The sequence below is a fragment of the Dipteris shenzhenensis genome, chromosome 31 (assembly GCF_047967505.1).
Source record: "Dipteris shenzhenensis isolate YYH24624 ecotype China chromosome 31, Dip_SZ_1.0, whole genome shotgun sequence".
In the NCBI taxonomy this organism is placed as follows: Eukaryota; Viridiplantae; Streptophyta; class Polypodiopsida; order Gleicheniales; family Dipteridaceae; genus Dipteris; species Dipteris shenzhenensis.
The window spans coordinates 33,381,624-33,404,764 of record NC_141626.1 but is presented as its reverse complement, the minus strand read 5'-3'; the positions used below and the strand labels follow the sequence as shown (position 1 = coordinate 33,404,764).

The 23,141-nt window shown below is 40.8% G+C and overlaps 1 protein-coding gene across 1 annotated transcript in view; it reads right to left on the bottom strand.

The window, feature by feature from the left end:
• The window catches only part of LOC147881365 (protein STICHEL-like), a 63,411-nt gene that overhangs the window by 13,650 nt on the left and 26,620 nt on the right, over window positions 1-23,141 (bottom strand). The window contains exons 3-4 of the mRNA XM_087369667.1: window positions 5,624-5,843; window positions 69-653 (exon numbers count right to left, since the gene is read on the bottom strand). Coding sequence (XP_087225793.1) covers window positions 69-653; window positions 5,624-5,843 — 805 coding nt within the window. The remainder of the gene's footprint in view (window positions 1-68; window positions 654-5,623; window positions 5,844-23,141) is intronic.

Here is a 23,141-nt window from a genome sequence, read left to right as displayed (position 1 = left end):
TACACCATTCATGAAAATATACATAGAACTCGTGATACTTTCCTTTAAAAATATGGTTCAATGCATACCTGCAGAAAAAGACACAGCCAACAGCTTTCCATGACTGTCCAATAATTGCCTGACTGGAAGTGATTTACATCCTTCCAAAACATTGTCCCAGATGTTTCCCAGATTACCAGGACTCATAAAACTCACATGTCTCTTATTATCTTCACTGAAAAATGGTGATTCTTCTAGAGAGCCTTCACTTGAGGGGTCTCTAGAAGCAGCATCATACGGAAAAGACTGATCAGTTGGATGTATTCGCACTTCAAAGCTCGACTTCCTTGACCTACTTTTACGTTTCGGAGCATGGCTATGCATTCTCTTCTGAGAACTTGAGCTCATCCCTTTCAACATGGTTTTTTTCCTACCTTCTTTTCTTGTTGACTCAGGATCTTGCCTGTCATTGGAAGTTGTTTGTGTGATTGGGCTTGCAGTAACACTACTATCTGCAGAGGAAACTGCCAGTTTTGATGACCGAGCGGGTCCAAATTGCAATAAGGCTGCAGTTAGCCATGTTGTTCTGTCATGCGAAGCAGCCCTCAATTGCTTCTCTGCTTCAGACAAGGTCTTCAAGGCAATTCTCAACCTCTCCAGCTCTTCGTCAGAAACTGCATCATCCAGTTAATAAGAAACAAGTCAGAGGCAATTTTTCACTAAAGAAAACCAAAGTACCACAGATCAATCAATGAAGAAGAATAGGTCTCTATAAAGTGAGAAAACAAATGAATTTCATGCCCCTGGTGCATGCTTACTAGGATGATTAACTCAGAAATGCGTGTAATTCCCAGATGAGTGATTTTCTATGCAAAGAAAAGCAATTTGGAGAGAATGGAAATCTAAAGATTTGAGACCATAATACTCACTTTTATCTCCAAGAAATTCTGTAGAATCACACAGCATGCATAACTATCAAAAAAACATACGGTATGTACACGGAGGCCTGGAAGGTTACATGCGTATACAGACAGTTGAATAATCCCACACTTTGTTTCATAGGATTTCTAATATAACAGAGAAACAATGAATGAGAACCTCTGGAAACAACCTATTTTCCCAACCTCACTGAGCCATCAATAATCTCAAATAGATAAAGGCTTCATTAAACCTGTTACACTTTTTAATCTATTTGAAATAAAAAGTAGGTTGATGAAAATATGCATGAGCCACCAGGAAAATCCATCCTTGTCTGTTCGCTGGCATGAGAGCTATTTTTAGCTCAAGACATGCACCCATAGAATACCAACAAATGACTCATAGCAGGCTCACACTACACCTCTGCTGACAATTGCATGCAACAAAAGTTCCACATGAAGATCCCAAATCTTTGGACAAGAAGAAAATAATACTATTCTTTGTCACTTATATTTAGCAACCCTGCCAATGTTATCAAAGAATTCACAAAAGTTGGCTTGCAAATTCAGTCAACTGGATCATCTTATGCTCTCTTAAAGAAATACACTGTCTATGTAATGAGTCCAGCATTATATCAAATATTTGAGTACTGTGAATGGCTAGGCTGGGCATATGGCCGCATACTTTCTAATGGTCTTATCATGATTGCAACCATTAAAAGAATAATACTCTTACGAGTCCAAACATTATCTCTGACTGCAAGCTCTACCTGAGGCCATCCATGATTTTTACTTTATTTTTAAAAACTTGCAAGATCACAAATCCAGAATATCCTACATAAGCCACCTTTCCCAAAAACTTGCAAGATCACAAATCCAAAAAATCCAACATAGCCATCTTTCCCAAATAACTTACATGGTGATAGATGAAAGAAATGTCACATCAAATGCATAGTAGGTAGAAGAAATGGCACACACTACTACACCATGCAACTTCATAATGAGTTTCATGATTGCGAATATTAAAACAATAATAATCTTGTAGTCCAAACATTATCTCTAACTGCAAGCTCTACCTGAGACCCTCCATGATTGCTATTTATATTTTGAATTACTTGCAAGATCACAAATCCAGAAAATCTTACATAGCAATCCTCCTCAAATACCTTACATGGTAATTCCAAGTACAAACCCTGCCTGACAAAAATTTAACTTCTCAGTTCGTGATGAAGATGTGATTATTAGGCATGCTTGTCCAAAACCAGTACTCTCATACACACAATTTCTCAAATCCTGATGAAGTTTTGGTTATTAGGCATGCCTGTCTGGAAAACATGCTCTCAGATCACAGCAAAAATTTGAAGTCCAAGATGATACAAACGTTGTCAACCTTCCAAAACTAAAGAATACATTCAATATCCCATACCATATCAAAACCAATGTGATTATTGAGTGCATGATTTAAAACACTGATAAATGAAAGCGACACATCTTAAACCAATTAACTTCAACAAAGAAAATAATTTATGTATGCCCAAGCATATATGGCCGGCTATGTAAACATCTATCAAAATAAATTTCCTTTGGACAGCATATTGTGCCAATGGGTAAGCCCCCCCCCAAAAGGGACCCCATATTTACCTCAAGGCCAGATTTCCACAACATTAAAGGAGGTGCAATCTGATATGACCGTATTTGAACAAGCTGAACCCTGCCATATCTAGTTGTTATCCAAGTCAGGACAGAAAACCATATATCTTTTTATTTTCCTATCCAGGCGACCGGCTGCGGTGTTAGCATAAGGCTCCAACTACAAATATTGACCCGACACTGCCACGAGGTAGGAGCCCAAATATTGAATCATTTTATGTGCACCACGCTATCTTCTTGCTACTCTTGTGGGAACTCATCCTACAAATGAATTTTCTCAATCTGTGCACTTGAAACAGCACTGCTACTTCATGTTGAGACATCAAGGTGCCTAGATATTAGAAACACTGATGCCCTCAATATCTTTAATTATTTTACATAGAATGAGAAGGTCAATATCACCACAAAGACACCTACTAAGCATGAGAAGGACAATATCACCACAAAGACACCTACTAACTCACTAGAAATGCCCTCTCGATGAATGAGCCGTTACATGACATTACTCTACTAGTTCAGCAAAACAGAGTCCTCTACGCAATCGATGCAATCAGATATACCTATTGTATAGGAATAGAAGATCAGATTTCCGATTGCAAATTCTGCATTTGTGCCTTGACTTGCATTTTGTGCAAGGTACTGACCTCTGCATGTCCTTGAGAGTAATTTCCACCGTAACCATTTTTACCATGCATATTTGATGGATCTAATAGTACAAGATTCATGGGTAGTAGTTGCAAGATGGCAGATGCCAATCTAAAATAATGGGAAACCAAAAACTTCTGTCAACACAACCACTTACATCCTAGAGAATAGATATTCACCAAACTTTATGAAACCTTATAATAAGCAATTTACATGATTTCCCTTTTGTTAAAAAGCACATGAATGATCCCAAAGTAAACGTGCAATACTTTGTTTAACAAATCTTATAATGCATGACTCACACTCTCTAAAGAGGGTCCTTTCAAGATCTGAGCAACATCAGGATATTACTAGAAAATAATATTTGAGACTGCTCTTCCAAGACTATTTATACTTGAATATAGCCATCCATTTGGTAAGTTGCAAATCTCTACAGCTAGTTACTTTTTGATACTTGTTCATTCAAAGAAAGTGGTAGAAATCTAATATTATCAGTGCTTTAAAATTCTTCAAGTTTCGTTTTGCTCATTTTAGGCACCACCATAATGTTTGATACCCATTAAGTATGTTCTACATCATAAATAAAAACTGCACCGAGGAATTTTTGTGATTCCTCTAGCACATGGGCTCCATATTTCATAGTTGTGCATTATGGCCTTGGTTCTTCCCTCTCCTTGATCAAAATGGACTGTATACAATATAAGGGGAGATTAATTTCACCTCCATGAAAGACGGAGAAAGAAATAGCAATTAATATTCCATAATTAAGCACTTTTATGAGTCTAGGCAGTGTGAGAGGCAGCATGGGGTTTTAAGTTCCACTGGATTCACCTTTCTCCCATCTCACGCTTGAGTTTCATCTTGAAGTACAATAGAGGTCTGTTTCCCATATGATTTGAACATGTTCCACTATAATTTTCCTTTTTCCCATGAAATTGTGACATTCAATTACCCTTGCCTTTGTTGTTCCAAGTTGGCAGCTTGAGCTCGACCAAATATGTTAGCCAAGGGGGAACACTCACACAGATATTTACAATTTCTTAGATAATGTTTGTGTGTTCCAGGTAGTGGGAACACAAGATAACTTTATAATTCTAACACTACCACTTCACAATTCTCCCACTCCCACATGCTATAGCTGATACCTCATCAATGACTCCTATTGCCTCATCCACTCCCACATGCTCTAGCTGAGACCTCATCAATGACTCCTATTACCTCCATTCCCACCATTGTTCATCATTTTTTCAATATGAATACCTTCTTGCGGTTAGCTTTTCATTGTTAACCATGTATTTCTCTTCTTGATCCATCGAGCATATTTGTAAGTGTCATCCAAATGGCTTCTTTGGATAAGAAAATTGCACTCTGAGCTATTAAAGGTCTTCACAATCGTGAAGCCACATGTGCCTCATCAAACAATGTCTCGTGGATATCCTATATAAGAATCCAAATAAGACATCTAGAAAGTACATCTTTCTTTACTTTAAAATTAGAAAGGCTAAAACTTTGCAAAAATTAAAAGGGGAGAAGTTTTGGTATAATGTCTTAACTACGAAATAAAAGTCCTAAAAATGGATTAGATGTCTTCACCTCAATTGTGGCTGAAGAGGACTAGCACTATAATATTGCATCAAATGGAGGACCATGGTCCAAGTGACAGCTTGGCAACATCTTTACCAATGCCAAAAGAGCCTTTCCTCTAGAGAAAACGTTCCATGGATGGTACTATCCCATTCTCAAAGCAAAGCAAGCTCGACTAAATGAAACAAACAAGAGTTTGTAATTCAGTCCGAATGCAATGTCTCACGAACGGCAAAAGAGGATGAATATAAGATTGGCTCACACCTCAATGAAGCCATTAAATATCTGGAGATATGTCATTGAAGAAAAAGATTGTAGCCACAATTTGTAATGACATATGAGAACTAAAGTACCTATCAAGGCAGAGAAGCATCTTAGCTGCAAACTATCCGATTCTCAAAGCAAAGCAAGCTTCACTAAATGAAACAAACAAGCAAAGAGCTTGTAATTTAGTCTGAACGCAATGTTTTACTAACGGCAAAAGAGGATGAATATAAGATTGGCTCACACCTCGATGAAGCCATTCAAGATCTGGAGATATGTCATTGAAGAAAAAGATTGTAGCGACAATTTGTAATGACATATGAGAACTAAAGACCCTATCAAGGCAGAGAAGCATCTTAGCTGCAAATGGGCATACAAAAAAGCAAGGCCAATGGAAGTCCTCAGTGTGGGGATTTGATACCATGTCCATTTACACATAGATACAAGAATCAACAATCTATGTTGGTCATATTTCATATCCCATGTGACAAGATGTTCCACTATTCTATTTTCTCTAATTATTTAACACTCTTCTGGCCTACACTTCAAATGCATACACACAAAAAAATTATGAAGAGACGTACGAGCATTGCTAGAAAAGAAGCCCCCCTGCTGATTGCTAGTCATGAGCTCATAGCTTCCTGCAAGGATATCTGTGATTAGGGTAGCCAATTGTGACATTAGATCCAATGGTTCCACACCAGAATTAATAAGCTCTCTTGCTCTTTGAACGGTACTAACTGTGTTTGAACAAAGGGCCAAGTCTAGCAAGCTGAACAACTTCTCATCTGAAACTGAACCAACCTGAAAATTCCAAAAAATTACAACCATTAGGAATGGCCGTTTATCATAGCCCAAATTTATTCTCAAAGAAACACTAATAAGCAATTACCAACAAGATCTGGCAATGCTTTATACAACAAGTTAGCTAAGATAAGGGCAAAAAGTAGACAACATTCATTAAAAAAATAAGTGCTGGTTATCTCCTAAATATAATAAGAAATAGAAGATTAACATGACTTCATGAACTAGTTCTTCATGGAACTTTAAAAGAGATGCTTCATGAATTGTGAAAGGATGCATGAAGTCTAATGAGACAAGATGTAATGTCAAGAGCATAAAAACATACATGTTTATATACATTACAATAGTATATCCTCTCCTCCTAAACGTATGTGTACTTCTTTCTCTTGCAGCACATAGGAGTATACAAATTCATTGAGTACAAAATTAAAACAAACATGATCTACATTCCATTTTGGTTTAGAAACTATTATCAATAGAGAAAAAAATTAGGGAAGATCTTTTAGCATCCTTTGGAAACCAAAAATAACCTGTGAGACCCAGACAAGATAGTTTATAGTCGTTGGGATCAAGATATTGCTTGCATATCATGTAGAGAGCCCATCAAGAGATGTGTGGCATAAATGTGTATGTGCTCCCCTGACAAGGCCCCTATATCCAAGCCTACATCCAGCTCAAATGCAAAATGTTGTTGTTGGAATTGACCTCGAGTTATCCTACTAAAGAACCCAAGAAAACCACAGATAAGGTTCCTCAAAATAACAACTCACAAGCCACAACCTTGCACTAGGAAACTAATCTGCCTTTTCCTTAGGTTGACCCATAATTTGTGTGAGTTGGTGTGAAATAGGTGTTAGAATTATAGATATAATTCAGCAGTGACCAATGTAATTTAATAAGCTAGTTAGGGGCACTTTTCCCTCTTTAAGAGGTTTTTCCCCCTAACCGCAGTTAGTTCACTAACTATGGTTAGTGACTACTAAGGTTTTGTCACTAGGACAAAACCTTATCTCTCACTCTTTGAGTTGTACTCTTTACACTCTTCTATTGCAACTCAGCTCTCAAGCTTTCAGCTCTCCAGCTCTCACTCTCTTGCTCTCTCTCTCTCTCTGCATCCTCTCACATTTGGTATCAGAGCAATTGATCCCGCTCCCTGCTTCTTCCCTGTTCAGCTCCAGCCTACAGCCCATGCTCCTGCTGCTACACCTCGCCCGTACAGTCCGTACGATTGTACGGAATCCGTACTTGGTATCTGCACGTCCGTACCCTGCCGTACCTTACCTGTCGTACCGTACCTGCCGTACTGCTCCTGCATCGTCCGTACAAGCGAAGCAACCAACGTCCATATAGTTCCTGCGCCATACAGATCTGCAACACACGTGGTCGTCGTACAGATCGTCATCCGTACAAGTGCCGTACAGTCCGTCGCCAGATTGTATGGTTCGTCGTACAGTTCCGTACTTGCACGTACGATTCGCTGCCACCAGCCGTACAACTCGCTGTCACCGTCCGTACCTGCGAGTACAAGCCGTACAGCAGGTCGACAGGACCTGCTTCTGTACAGGTCTTCATGAGTTTCTGCAACGTACAACTGTACTTGCTGATCCGTACTTTGTTCGTCCGTACAACTATACCCGTTGATCCGTACTTTGTTGTACCTCCGTACATTCTAATCAGTACTTTGTCGTACAGTCACCGTACCAGTAGATCTGGTGGTATTTGTGCAAACATTTGTAGATCTTTGTAGTCAATTCGATATTTTCGGGTTCATTGTTGCTTGTGAAGCACACATTGCAGGCAGATTCAGAGGTTTAGTCAAAAATTTGGGGCTTTCTGCTGAAATTGCAAAATTTGGGGCTTTCTGTACTTTTGCCCCTTTCTGGTTGCAATTTCAAGCTCGAAATTTGGGGCTTTCAGTTTTGCAATACAATTTCTTGAAGAAATTTGGGGATTTTGTAATTACACTACAATTTGGCAGTGAAATTTGGGGCTTTTGCAAACAGAGCTCAATTCTTGCAACATTTGGGGCTATTGATCAATTTGCCCCTTTCTGGTTGCAATTTCGGGCCTATTTTGGGGCTTTTGTGTTGGGAGAGCAATTTCTGGAGATTTCAGTTCATACTGCCTTTCTTGAAGTGTTTTGCAGCACTTTTGGCAGATTCTGGAGAGTTTTTGATGCTTGGACAGATTTCTGACAGTGCAAGTACAAAAATCTGAGTTGCATTTACAGCCGGTGCTTGGCTGTGTTTTTTGGGAGTTGTGCATTTCATTCCCAGTAAGGGAATTCAGTTTTGTATCTGCTTAAATCTCTTTCCCAGATATGGCCCATCAAAATCAGAATGACTTCCAGTTGGGTGGTCTTTCACAAGAAGACAAGTTGGATGGTACCAACTACTCCCTCTGGAGTTTTATGGTACGCAATATTCTGATTTCTCGCAATTTATGGGATTATGTCAATGGGGGTGAGATCCGACCAGCAGATATGGCACCTGCTACCCCTCCCCAGCAAGGAGGTGGGAGAGGTCATGCACAGGGTGCAGCTATAGTCACTACTCCAGAGCAGAAGAGATGGGATTCACGGGATGCCTTAGCTTCGTCATGCATCTCTCTTTCAGTGAAAAGATTTATCATTCCGCATATCCGGTCGTGTAAGACCTCGAAGGCAGCGTGGGATATTTTAGAAAGCATGTATGCAGCCCGGAATGATGCAAGGGTATCTTTTTTGAAAAGAGAGTTAAGTAATACACATATGGAAGAGGGTGACTCCATGTCAGTCCACCTCACAAAGCTACAGGATCTCAGAGAGCAATTGTTAAACATAGATGAGATTATTCCTGATTCAGAGATGATTACAACCACTCTGAATTCTCTTCCTGAGTCTTATCTCAGCTTTCACACCTCGCTGAACTTATCATTGAGGGGGGGTGCATATCCTCTCACTTTTCATGAGTTGATAGGACTTCTGCTCCAGGAAGAGCAGACCAGGAAAAACTTGGCTTCACGTGCAGGTGAACAAGCTATGCTCTCAAAGTTTAAATCAAAAACAAAGGGACAGGCAAAGACATCAGTAAATCAGCCTTCCAGTGGGTCAGGACAGCCTTCACAAAAGGCTAAAAATGATGCAAGTAAGCCCAAGAAGAAGGGTTTTTGTCACTACTGCAAAAAGCCAGGTCATCACATTGCAGAATGCAGGAAAAGGCTTGCAAAAGAGAAGAAAAACAGCTCCGGTATGGCTGTTTCAGATTCAGCTCCTCATGCATCTGCTGACAGTCGGGATGCTGCAGCCAACTTGATGGACAGGATTCTAGGCTGGCTGCTCCAGTTGCTCGGGATAGTACAGCCACTTGTAGTGATGATACATATGCATTTTTGACTTGCAATTATGACTCTTCTACGGATGCATCTGCTTTCAGTGTCAATGAAACACTAAACACTTCATATTTTGACAACGGTGCATCCAAGCACATCACTTCTAGGAAGTGTCTTTTTACTTCCTTGCATCCACCTCCCGTTCGTAAGAAAGTCACTTGTGCCAACAACTCATCATATTCAGTACGTGGCATAGGAGATGTTGAGCTCACTGCCATTGATGGCTCAATTTTCAGACTTTCAGATGTCTTATATGTGCCTGGTATAACCAAAAATCTTCTTTCGGTGTCCACTCTTAACAGAGCTGGATTTCAGGTCATCTTTGAGGATGACAAATGTGCTGTCCGAGACAGGGAAGATGATTATGCCTTAAGATTATCTGGTACTCTACTGCGTGGGCTTTTTCAGCTTGATCTTTTTGAGAAAAGAGCAGCCCATGCTCTTGCAGTTTCTACCCCTACTGCTGCCATGCAGAATGCAGAATTATGGCATGCCTGATATGGCCACATGCATTACAACAGCTTGATGACACTTCAGAAGCATTCCATGGTTGATGCATTGCCACCTCTTAAGATACCTCCTCCACATAACTGTGAAGGGTGCATTTTAGGCAAGATGCATAGATTCCCCTTCAAGAAGGATGGTTCAGTTAAAGCTGTCCGCAAATTACAGCTTATACACAGTGATGTCTGTGGTCCCATGAGGACTCCATCATTGGGTGGTCATCTCTACTTCGTTACATTTATTGATGATTACTCCGATTTCACTTGGGTCTTTGGGCTGAAGCGCAAATCAGAAGTGTTCATGGTGTTTAAACACTTTTCAGCCATGGTTGAAAATGAAACTGGACTCAAGATACAGACATTGCGCACAGATAGAGGTGGGGAATACTTGTCTGCAGATTTTGATGCTTTTTAGAAAGGCAAGGGTATTGTCCATCAGCTCATAGTCAGGCTGACCCCTCAGCAAAATGGCAAAGCTGAGAGGAAAAATAGAACTCTCATGGAGATGGACAGATGTATGCTGAAAAGCAAACACATGCCTCACCAATTCTGGCTTGAGGGTCTGATGTGTGCCAATTACATTTTGAATCGGGCTCCCACTAAGGCTTTAAAAACAAAAACTCCCTATGAGGTCTGGAATGGGAGAAAGCCTTCAGTGGATCATTTCTGAGTCTTTGGATGCCTTGCTTATGCTCATGTGCCAGTTGAATTTAGGCACAAGTTGTCAGATAAAGCCATTAAGTGCATATTTGTTGGGTACAGTGCAGAAAGCAAGGGGTACCATCTCTACAATCCTGCTACACGCAAGACCATAGTCAGTAGAGACTTGCAGAAAATTCAGCTCACACTCAAGCTGAATTTCAAATGCCTTCTTCTTCAGAGGATGTCTTTGAGGGGTTGCTACCCATTGCCTTGGGTTCCCCTGCTGATATTTCTGATGCAAATCAGAATTTACAGCCACCTTCACATGCTTTAGTTCTACCACAGGATGTCTTGCCCCCTCCACAGGCAGTGGAACAGGTGGTGCAGCAAGAAATTGCAGACATACATGCAGCAAAAATAGTCCCAAACTGGCTGTTACAGACTCTCAGGGAGAGTAAAATTGATGCTCCGTTACCTGGCAGGACTCGCAGTGCAGCAAGGCACATGGAAGGTGCTAATTTAATGGAATCAGCATATGCAGGTACTCTTCTTGATGAGGAGGAGCCTGCCACATTCGAAGAGGCAGAGGACAATGTGCATTGGATGAATGCCATGCACGATGAGTTGCAGTCCATTGCAAAAAATCAGACTTGGGATGTTGTAGACTTGCCACCAGGTAAACATGCCATTGGCACCCGATGCGTTTTCAAGGTCAAACGGAAGCCAGATGGCTCCATTGACAGATACAAGGCAAGGCTGGTTGCTAAAGGCTATGCTCAGAAAAAGGGCATAGATTATGAGGAGACATTCGCTCCTACATCCCGGATGACCACCATCCGATCAGTTATTGCAATGGCTACGCATTTTGAGTGGAATGTTTATCAGTTGGACATAAAAACAGCCTTCTTAAATGGGGACTTGCTGGAAGAGGTGTATGTCAAACAACCTCCACGCTTTGAAATTACAGCAAATGCACTTCAAGTATGCAAGCTAAACAAAGCTTTATATGGGCTGAAACAGGCCCCTCGTGCATGGTATGCCAAGATTCATGCCTTTTTGACCAGCAACAAGGGGCTGCACAATGGTCCTACTGAGAGCACCTTCTACATCAAGATGGATGGGGGGGGGAAATTTTAGTCATCCTTCTTTATGTCGATGACTTACTGCTCACAGGGTCCAATGAAAACAAAATTGCAGATTTCAAAGCTGATTTGCAGACCAACTTTGACATGTCAGATTTGGGGCTGCTTCACTTTTATTTGGGGATCCAGTTCTCTCATGAGACACGTGGCAGTATTATGTCTCAGTCCAAGTATGTGCAGAAACTCTTGGACAGATTTAACATGCATGATTGTAAGCACATAGCCACTCCCATGGAGCCGGGGCTGAAACTCACACTGCATGATGCAGGAGAATTAGTTGATGCCACACTTTACAGTCAAGCTGTTGGATGCCTCATATATCTCTGCAACACTAGACCTGATATTCAGTTTGCCGTATCTTAGGTGAGCAGGTACATGCACAGCCCAAAAACTATGCATTGGCAGGCAGTTAAGTGCATCTTCCGTTATTTGCAGGGCATGAAGTCTTTTGGCTTGCTATTTCCCAGGGGGGTGACTTGCAGATGCATGCCTACAATGATTCAGATTGGGCTGGTGATTATTATACTAGGCAGTCCACCAGTGGCAATTGTTTCTTTTTGGGTAAATCTTGCATTTCCTGGCTAAGCAAGAAACAATCTACAGTGGCTACCTCATCATGTGAAGCTGAGTACAGGGCAGCTTTCACAGCAACAGTTGAATGTGTCTGGTTGCGACGTCTATTTGCTGATCTTCATTTGTCTTTGGAGGGTCCTTCTCCAATTCTCACTGATAGTCAGAGTGCCATTGCAGTGGCAAAGAATCCAGTGTTTCATGCTCGCACGAAGCACATTGAGGTTCACTATCACTACGTCAGAGAGAAGTTGCATGCGGGAATCAGTATGATCTTTGTGTCCACACATGACAACGTTGCAGATATTTTCACCAAAGCACTACCACGTGAAAAGTTTGAGGCCTTTCGCAGTGCCCTGAACTTATATCCGTTTGCTGATTGATCAGCCTTGTGCATCACATTGGCACTACAGGGGGGTGTTAGAATTATAGATATAATTCAGCAGTGACCAATGTAATTTAATAATCTAGTTAGGGGCACTTTTCCCTCTTTAAGAGGTTTTTCCCCCTAACCGCAGTTAGTTCACTAACTATGGTTAGTGACTACTAAGGTTTTGTCACTAGGACAAAACCTTATCTCTCACTCTTTGAGTTGTACTCTTTACACTCTTCTATTGCAACTCAGCTCTCAAGCTTTCAGCTCTCACTCTCTTGCTCTCTCTCTCTCCGCATTCTCTCACAATAGGGACATGGTCTTGTGCTGGCTAAGAGATAGGTATTTGTAAAACCTTTCTTTAAAGCTCATCCTAACAACATGGGCTAATGTGCTGATACTACCACCAACATTTTTTGTTGCTCTCTACTATCTTCCACAATGGTGTGATCAATCAACCCAACAAGCTTGCATATCTACAAGGTCAATTCTACTCTCATTTCAAGAACAAGAATGAAAGAAATTTATTAGCAGTCTTTGGAAGAGTCTATGAGACTAAAAAAAAGTAATACAGCAAGCTAAGGGGTGGAGCCATTGAGCGGGCATCAACACCCAGAACAAATATAAAATCCATAGTTTGATCATGATGGCGTCAGTATATATATATATATATATATATATATATATATATGTATACATATATGGATACATATACATATACGTATGCATATATGTATATGCATACATATACATATACGTATGCATATATGTATATGCATACATATACATATATGCATACGTATATGTATATGTATTTATATATGTATACATATATATATATATATATATATATATATATATATATATATATATATATATATATATATTAAATATATTTATATTTATATATATTTATGTATGTATGTATGTATGTATGCATACATAACATATATATATATATATATATATATATATATACATGTATATATATATATATATATATATATATATATATATATATACATGTACATATATATATATACATATATATACATGTACATATATATGTATATGTATATATGTATATACATATACATATACATATATATGTATATGTATGTATATACATATATGTATATATATGTATGTATGTATATATAGAAAGAGAGAGAAGGAGAAAGAAAAAGAAAGAAAGTTTATAAATGTCTACGAAAGATGAGAGGGCCTATTAGACTGAAAAGAAACCAGACACAATGAAAGCTAAGGGCAGGGCCACTAAACGGGCACCTCTAGCCAAGGCCGATGTTTGTGACGAGAAAAAAAGTATATCACTGCAAGAACAATGCAAGAGGGGGGAAAAACACCAAGGAGAATCCCCTAGCTGCCTACCAATTGGTCAGCCATATCTCTGAGTGGTTGGATGTGTGTATGTTGCCTGTGGGAGGAACACCATTGGACCATTGTGGAGAGGCTTCAAATCCAAACAAAAGGGACAAAACATGTGGCCAGTGATCACTTGTACCAATACTGGACCACATCATACTCCATAGACTTCTCATTCATGAGGATTGCCTCCCTGAAACAAATTCGAGAAAACAATCTACTTTTCTCCCTGCATTGTCATACTAGGGTTAGGTCTGCAAAAGAACATAAGGAAAACTTTATCAACATAAAAGGCATACTTAGCCTTAGACATTTGTAAAAATTAATCCTTGGAGCCCTTCTTTGTCTTCTTTCCCTTATGTAGATGAGTTCCATGCTAATACTCTTCTTAGTAGTGTGAACCTCACCTTGGCATTGCTTTGGAAAGAACTATTCTTTGAAGAATTTGTCAAATGCCATTCATTGCTTAAGTGCTCCCTTTTCCACAAGATGTTTTCTTTGCCACACTTAGTGTGTCTGTTAGGTGTAAACTTACTATTCTTTAACTTGGATGGCTGTCGAAACTTCTCTGTCCAAAAGGGTGTGTTATTGATGGATAAATTGTAAAGTAGTGTCACTCAACCAAATTCGTCCATTAGCCAATCATGACCATATATAATATTGTCACATAAACAGCTGGTACTTGATCATATCATCTCTATAAGAAAACAACATAAATGAATATCATTTGAAATGAGATAACTAGAAATAGGCGAGTGTGTCATAATGGAATAGAACCTCCATGATTGTTAACAGGGCCAACTTAGAACATATTACCCCCAAGTAGTATCTCACCTTGAATCTCAAAGGTACTTGTTTCCCTCACATAAAACTCTTTCAAGCCATGCTTAAATTACATACATGCATACATACATACATACATATAAACATACACACACACACACACACACACACTTCATTTTTAGTGAAATCTTATATTTCTCTGTGGGAAACCTCAGAAGAGGTAAAAACCCACCATGAAGTACAAAAGTAAAAAGATTACAAGTAGGCTCATGTGTAAAGCGAGGAGGCTAACTGAAAAACTAGAAAAATGAAAATGTTTACAAGTCACTAGGGGGAGTATCTGGCAAGATATCCTCTACAATGAGATTGTTTGCATGCAAAAACTGTTGTAAAGAAACCACATCACCATCAATAAAATGAAGGTGTTTCTTACCATTGCAATTCTTCATGAGGCACGCACTCGAAATTTATGAATCACCAGGTCAAAAACCTGTTGCAACATAGGATACATATCCTGAAGTGTAAAAGTGCTTTGTGGTTCACGAGAAGTCCGAGGGGTCACTTTTCATAAACCCCATACAGCACGTGCGAGCAAGCATATATTAAAAATGCCCCTATTCTTCCATTTTACAATTTTTCATGTAATTGATGAACCCCCTCTTGCATGTATACGTTTTTCAATCTTTAAATTGACACCCCTCCATAAATCAACATATATAGATTACAATAAGTTGCTATTTTATAAATCCCCTCATGTATGTAAACGGCATGTAAGTCCCCCTATTTAAAAAATACCCCTCCGTGCACTAACGTACTATGTTACATGTTCATAACTAACCCCCTCGAGAGGAGAAGCATCCTGAGCTTCTTGCACTCTCAAATCCACAATCTGTTCCAGTGTATCATCATTTACTATAGAAATATCCACCTGTGTATCTTGTTCTGTCAAATCCACATTTAGATCCTCATTACCATCTATATCCGAAGGAGAGAGATCCACTTGTAGCTCAAAAGGTTGTGATTCAATGGCTGGAATTGCCATACATGATGCCACATCAAAAGAATGACACTTGTGAACCAAAGAGGGCTCTCAAGAGTCACAAACATCAGCACTAGAAAATGTAAAGGTGGTTGAGGAAGAAGGATTATCAAGGGGAGCCTCTGGCGATGACAAAGAAGTCAAAGGAGACACACTGACTGAAGAATTTACCTTAGGCCGCACTCATCTCCATTCTTTTTTCTGTTTGGGCTCCACTATCTTATCAGAGTGGAGATGAGGGGGAACCCGAGGGAGAGGCATAATGCCCTTGACAGTAGGATCTTGACTAGGTGATGAAGGGAAGCAATGAGCAAAATGACCAATTTTCTTACACTTGTAACACGCATTTGGGAAAGAAGCAAACTGTAAAAGAATGTGAAAAGGATGCGCCAAACCATAATCGATATCCAAACATGAAGGTATGGGTTGATCCATATCCCATAGGATGCATACTCGAATATCCTTGCTAAAAACTAAAAAACCTCGCTGCTGAAGATGTAGCACTTTCCCCAACAAAGCTGCAATAACCAAAAGATGCGAAAGGAGAGGTACTGATAAGGCCTTGAGAGTGACCCAGAGTGGGCAAAATTTGATAAGATTCTTGGCTGGGTCAAAAAGAGGATCCCAAGGCATAATACAAGCAAAAAAGCCTGCACCAGGGACCCCTTCCATGTTTACGAGCTTATACACCATGTCTACATCAACACAAGTAGCATAGTAGAATCCTTTTCCCCCAGAAAAACAAAGAAGCCAATTCGATCAACACCAATTGCAGCCGAAGTCCAAGCATGCAACGAAGCTGAAATCATGATTCATCCCATGGAATAGAGGCAAACACCAAGCTGCTGCTCATGAGAAACAGTGTGAAGGAGAGACTCTATAGGAAGAGAGCAACTGAAGAACAAACCCGGATCCTGGGCTTCCAAAATAGAATCATAACACAAATGTCGAAGGAGACCCTATTGCAACGTGGAGGAGGAGAAATTTCCAGAATCCAACTTCACGGCTTGATCTGGCTGAGAGGAAATGAAAATTGAAGCCCTTTCCTTTTTACAACTATCTGTCACAAGATCAGGTGATTGGAAGACAAAAGGTGCACATATGCCAGCATATGGATAGAATGGAGGAACCGGAAAGTTCCTTGGCATGTACAGACGATGGAGGGTGAGACGGAGTAGGTACAGACGATGGAAGGTGAGACGGAATTGCAGACGGAACAGACAACAATGGAGCACGAGCTCCATCGCGAACCTTCTACACACACACACACACTTTTTTTTTGGTAATATCCAGTGCATATATTTATATGATCATAAAATTACATGATGGGAGGTCTCCAAAATGGAGAGTATCCCAAAGATCAGAAACATAAAAAGAAAATCTCTATGCAAGAAGCATCCATATCACCCTCATGGCAGGCATCATATAAGGATTGCCGCAATGATGCTCAGAAAGATTCATATGACTTGTGAATCTGCCGACCCAGGTATGCCAAATAATGCTCACTCCAAATTGTCCAAAGAGCCCAATATCGCACCCAAGAGAGAAATAGTGAGTATTGAGACAAAGACTTCATAAATCTGCCAAAGAGCCAGAAATGTTTCCCAAATGTGTGACTTGGGAAACAGATCCGAAGATAATCTGAAATTCTCCTGAGGAGGATCCTAGTACATGGGCAGTGCCAAAGCAGATGAATACCAGTCTCTAAAGGAGCCTGACATCTTAAACATGTGGATGGTGCAATGCGACGTTTAGCAAGTGTGACCCCCACTGACAATGTACTTGTCATACATCTCCAAAGAAAAAGTCTTTGTTTCAATGGCATTTTACTCTTCCATAACATCCTGAGATTCTTCCGCCACCATGAGAGGGGCTTCCTTATATGCCATAGAGAATTAGCATATTGCTGAATCCATGGAGCAGGCTGAAGAAGCCTATAGGCTTTGATGGAGGTTAAGGCAGGAAGAGGAACAGGATGAGTGCATGTAGCAGAGGGTTGCAATTGCCAATCCGTAAGCCTGTCTGTGTCAGCCACAGGAGGAACAGGTAGAAAAGGATGTAATAAATCAGCAATTTTCTTCCATATAGACCTATGATGCATTCCCAATGCATAGGAGGCAGTGGCCTGAGGAAAGGATAAGACATATCCCTGATCATCTATCACATCATGTATGTATCTAATTCCCAATTTCATGAGATTGTATGCCCGAACAGGTTCCTGTAAAGCGAGCGGAATGTCAAAAATGGCACTCTAATCAATACTTTCTTTCCTCATTGAGTTTGTCCCCGAGCAATTATTAGGATTCCATTTGACCTTAGAAAGTACTTGTTTCTAGTCAAGTATCAGAGCAGTAAAGAAAGGACAGCCAGGTATCTTCCCTACAAATCTGCCAATGACAACCTCCCAATGATCAGTAGTCCAATGACCATAAGCACAAGTCCTCATGTTGACACACATGGATGCTAGCATACAAGTCCATGGCTATTGTTGGCAGAAAAAAGTATGCAGCATAGTCGCCTTCCTTGCAAGCACATGATATCTTATATTGAGGACATTAAGTCCACCATGCATCCTAGGAGAGCACACCATTTCCATCTTCATCAGTCTCAATGCTTTCACAGCAGTTTTTGTCCTCCATAATATCTTTATAGCTTGAGACATAAAGGCTGAAATATCCTTGGAGGACCAATGTATCAAAGGCAAATAGAACTGGACATAGGACATTACAATGGACTGTACTATTCTAAGCCTGACATGAAGAGGCCAAGTAGAGATCTTCCAGTATTCCAGTTTATGTTGAAGTCTTTGGAAGATCCATTTTAGCTGCTGGGATATCCCAAATGCCTGATTACATCTTTGGAATGCACCACCTGACCATGCCAAAGAATAGAATGCCAATCACATTGTTTCAGGGGGAGTAATTTAGATTTGTCAAAATTGACATGCAATCCCACCGCCAAACCATACAATGAAAGAGTGGTCATAAGCATGTGAACTTCCTGGGAAGAATTCTGTGGCATAAAGAAGGAATCATCAGCATATGCTTGTGCCAAAAAAGATGCAGCCCCAGGGATTTTAAGACCAGTCATCTGTCCTGTGTTTGTAAACCGAATACTTAGCATATTCAATTGCAATCAAGGCATTGGAAATATTATCATGGATTTGTCTTCACGGCACAAATCCATACTGATGAGGATGAAGTCCCGCATCCAATATCCTATGAAGCCTATGCACAATCATTTTGGTAATGAGTTTGTAAACTACAGGCATCAAAGTAATAGGCCTCCAATCTATGAACTAAGAGCACTGGTGAGCGAAAGGGTGAGGAACTGGGCCTGATAAGTCCTTTGGAGAGCAAATCTTGTACCTATGCCATAATTTCTTTAGTCTGAGCTGCACTCACACGATAAGGCGTCCGATTCAGGGGCTCAATTCCTGGAAGGAGCTCTATAACATGATCTTCAGTCCATTCTAGAGGAAGCTCTCCTGGTGGAGAATCTGAAAAACAATCTTTGAAAGATTCTAGAAACAGAAATTTTTCTTTTTCGCAAGGACTTATTTTCACTTGAGCTTCACCCTCTTTCTTTTTAACTAAGACCATATGTGCAAAAATTGCAGATTTTGTTGATTTAGCAATGGAAATATTTGATACAACTGGAATGGTATTGTCTCTTCCCTTGGCCAAAATCTTGTGTTGCTTATTCCAATGCACAAACCTAAGGGTTCTTGCTTTAGAATCAAGAACTACCTCCTTTCTATGGAACCACGGCATACCAAAATAGCATCATAATGCTTGAGAGGTGAAACATAAAAATCTTTGTGATCCACATAGTCTTGTGCATGAATTCTAAGCTTTCCAATCAAAGGTGTGACTTTGATTGGATCCCCTTTAAAAACATGTTCTGCATCCAAAGATAAAATCCCAATTCTTCCATCTTAATTCCTAGCCTCAAAGCTAGATCTTTTGAGATGAAATTATCGGTAGCTCCTAGATAAAAAATAATTGAAGCATTCTGATCTCCTACTTTACCCCATGCGAGGCAAAGCTCTCAGTTTCTTGGTTCTGTGGTTCTAACCAACATATTGGGGACTCCTCCCGCCACAAGTTTTGATGGTTCTCTTGGCATTTTTTTGCTCTCTTGGACCCGCAGGGCTTTCAAGGCACTGGGCAGCCATCTGCCCTTCTTTTCCACAATCGAAACACTTACCCTTCTTTCGGAAGGCCTCAATCTATTCTAGAGTAAACTTTGACTTCCCTTTGAAGGGCTTGAATGGGCCCCTCGGCTTCTCATGCTGAAATCTCTTTGAGCCTTGGGTTGGTGTGCCACAACCCTCTGGCTAGTATCCACACCCTTCCCTTTTTCTGCCATAGTCTAAAGGGGGTCTTCCCTTAGCAGCTCAACCATGGAAGCTCCATGCATCAAATCTTGGAGCTTCGTCTTCTTTGGATCAATGCTTACTTGAGTTCGTATGTTGGGAAGCAATCCCGCTCGATAACTCTAAAGCTTCATCTTTTCTGAAATTTCTTTGAAGGGTGTGATCTGAAGATAAGCTGTCCAAAACTTGATTACATGTCTCGATGGTGTCAGAGGCTGCCAACACAGAGTTTCCCAAGTTGTATGAACATCATCATAGAAATTCTTGGGCAAAACTGCTCATAAAACTTCTTCTTAAATTCTTTCCATGTCTTTGGAGCCTCTTCTACAACTAGAAGAGCTCCCAACCAAGCACTGACACTATTTGTCAGGTGAAGACTTACAATCTTTAACTTGGACTTCTCGGAATGATAACCCATTTTGGAGGCTATATCAAACTGATGCATGAACTGCAAAGCATTTTCAATGGCTCCATATTTTCCATTAAAAGTAGTGAGCTTGACCGACTTCCACCTTCCTTGAAGTCTCTGCTTCGAGATCTAGATCTCCGTCTTCTGCGCTTATGACAAGAGCATCCGCGGGATACAGAAGAAGATGAGGAAGAGGAAGAACAAGAAGAAGAAGAAGAACTAGAAAAAGATGGGCTTGAGCTGGGAGACCTCCTTCCATGCTTTCAGCTTCGTCTCCCGTGAGTATGATGCTTTTGGTGCGACTTTGTGATGCAGGACTCCGAGAACACTTCCTTGAAGCATGTGAATGCTTAGAAAGGTCTTTTGATAGAGACGTGAAAGAAAACTCTTGATCTCCCTTTTCTTTTAGCGACCTTGAAACTTGCTTGGTCATGATCTACTCAATATTGAAATCAAGGCTTTGTCTTCAAAGACTGAAACTCCTTGATCTATTTTTTCACAAATCCTTCGCTAAGGTTGACCTCCCTTGCTCTGAAACCATGATGTGGGAGATGGAAATTTCAACCCATCGAATCAACTTGACTGGGCCTAAAGCAATCACCTACAAAGCCCCTACTCCTTTCAAGGAGAGAAATGCTTACGGGTGGAGACGGAAGCCGGCCCGATGCGCGATGAAGTATGGGTGGGTGTGGCTCTTGGTTGTATGGTTCAACAACTAGTCTGGGGTATGGGCCTAAATTGAAAACAATATATGTGATTTCTCTTATCCCACACAGTTAGCCTATGCCTGCAAGCTCGTTGGGTATCGTGCTCCTGACAGATGTCTTACCGAGGTCTATTCCTAGTTCTTGGACTATTTCTAGTCCCTTGTGGGTGTCCCCACACTTCTCTTTTTACCAATGTAAGGCAAAAGTAAAAACAATAAAACTTATTCTTGGATAACCAACTTCATCATTCTTTAACCGAAGTCAATTCTAATAAAGATTACTCTTTATTTGCTTAGGAGGAATCCCAAATGGAGACATTGCTCATCCAAATTCTGTCTTCCCAAGAGATTTGTGATCAATTCTTTAGGCAGATTTATGATTAGTCACTATAACCCTCTTTTCTTTTTTGGTGGTGGGGGGGGCAGGGGGGCAAAAAAGAACTTCTATTGCCTATGAACAAAACCTACGAGAGCAAGCTCAAGGCGGCAGAAATACATCATGCAAGCAGAAAAACACCGTAAAAAGACTAATAAAAGCTCCTTAGCACAAAATGAACCAAGGTTAGGGCTAAAAGTACCATCTCAACCCTAATGGGGAGTCAAGGAGAAGCCCCTCCATCTCTAAAGAATATGGACCTCTTAAAAGAAGATGCTCTCGAGATCCCGTGCATGCTTGTATAGCCATGTTTGTCTAAATATTGGCTAAGGTGTGAGAAGGGTGGATCCGTAATCCATCCAAGGCCTCTTGAATTGTCTCTCCAAATATGCTACGCTGAAATACTCGCTAGAATCTCCCAAGAAGATCCACAGAAGCATGCACAAGCCTGAAGTGTGAGGAGGAAATATCATCCATAGAGCATAACTCAAGTAAATGTAATCGTATCAAGAGAGCCCAAGAAGAGTCATGCCTCTCATAGATGACATGAGACCTCGAGAGAGAGATCCAAGCCATCGAGACCATAAAGAAGGGGGAAGGAGCAAACATACTAAAAATTCTAGCAATCCCCTTCCATATGATCCTCGCCTATTTGCAATCCCAAAGGCAATGCAAAATAGTCTCCACAACAGAATGGCAAGGAGGACAAGTGAAGTCTAGACCTCCATAAATTCAATGGAATCCCTCCATGAATAGAAAGCCAAAAGAAAAGTGTTACTTTTCTCATTTTGAGGAGGGAGTTCCAAAGTCTCCTCCAAAAAACTTCTTGCAAATCAGCATAAATCTGAAAATTCTCCCAATGATGAGATTTAGAGGGCCACCAACCTCTACAACCAAGCTAAAAACTCCTAGCATTACGACTATGTAACGAAAGAAGGGAACGCTCTTCTCTCAACGCCCTACAACTATCCACTCCCACTCTCTGGGGTCCCACTATAGGAACCTTATATGTGACTCCTCCATAGAGTTGGATCCTCAATGATTCCAGAGAGAGAAGAAGCGGGTCCGGATCTAGATACCATTGTGAAACGGAGCCTTGCTCTACATAATCTAAGATCCTGATAGGCTGAAAAGAAACTCCCAACAAAATATCATGTGAAGATTTAGAAAGCTTGTCCACTATCTGAACATCGAAGAGTGCAATGACCAGAGGTCACATAGGCCCAAACAGACTCATTGGGCTAAGCACGTAGTGCTCTATTACGAATTTCCTTACTGGATGGCACCGGCCCTCACCAGATCTAGAGTCACTATGGGGCGAGACCATCTCTTATATCCTCAAGCAGCTGTTAGAGTTTGGTAGGTCAACTCCCCATATGTGAGCCTTGGAGAGATGCACCATGAACTCTCTCTCTCTCTCTCTCTCTCTCTCTCTCTCTCTCTCTCTCTCTCTCTCTCTCTCTCTGCCCCTCCGTGCCTAGCCTCTCAGCCCTCGCCGCCTACAGCTCCCTACCCGCCTAGCCTTGCCGCCTACAGCTCCCTCCCTATCCGCCTAGCCTCGCCGCCTGCAGCTCCCTACTCGCCTAGCCTCGCGCCTGCAGCTCCCTACCCGCCTAGCCTCGCGC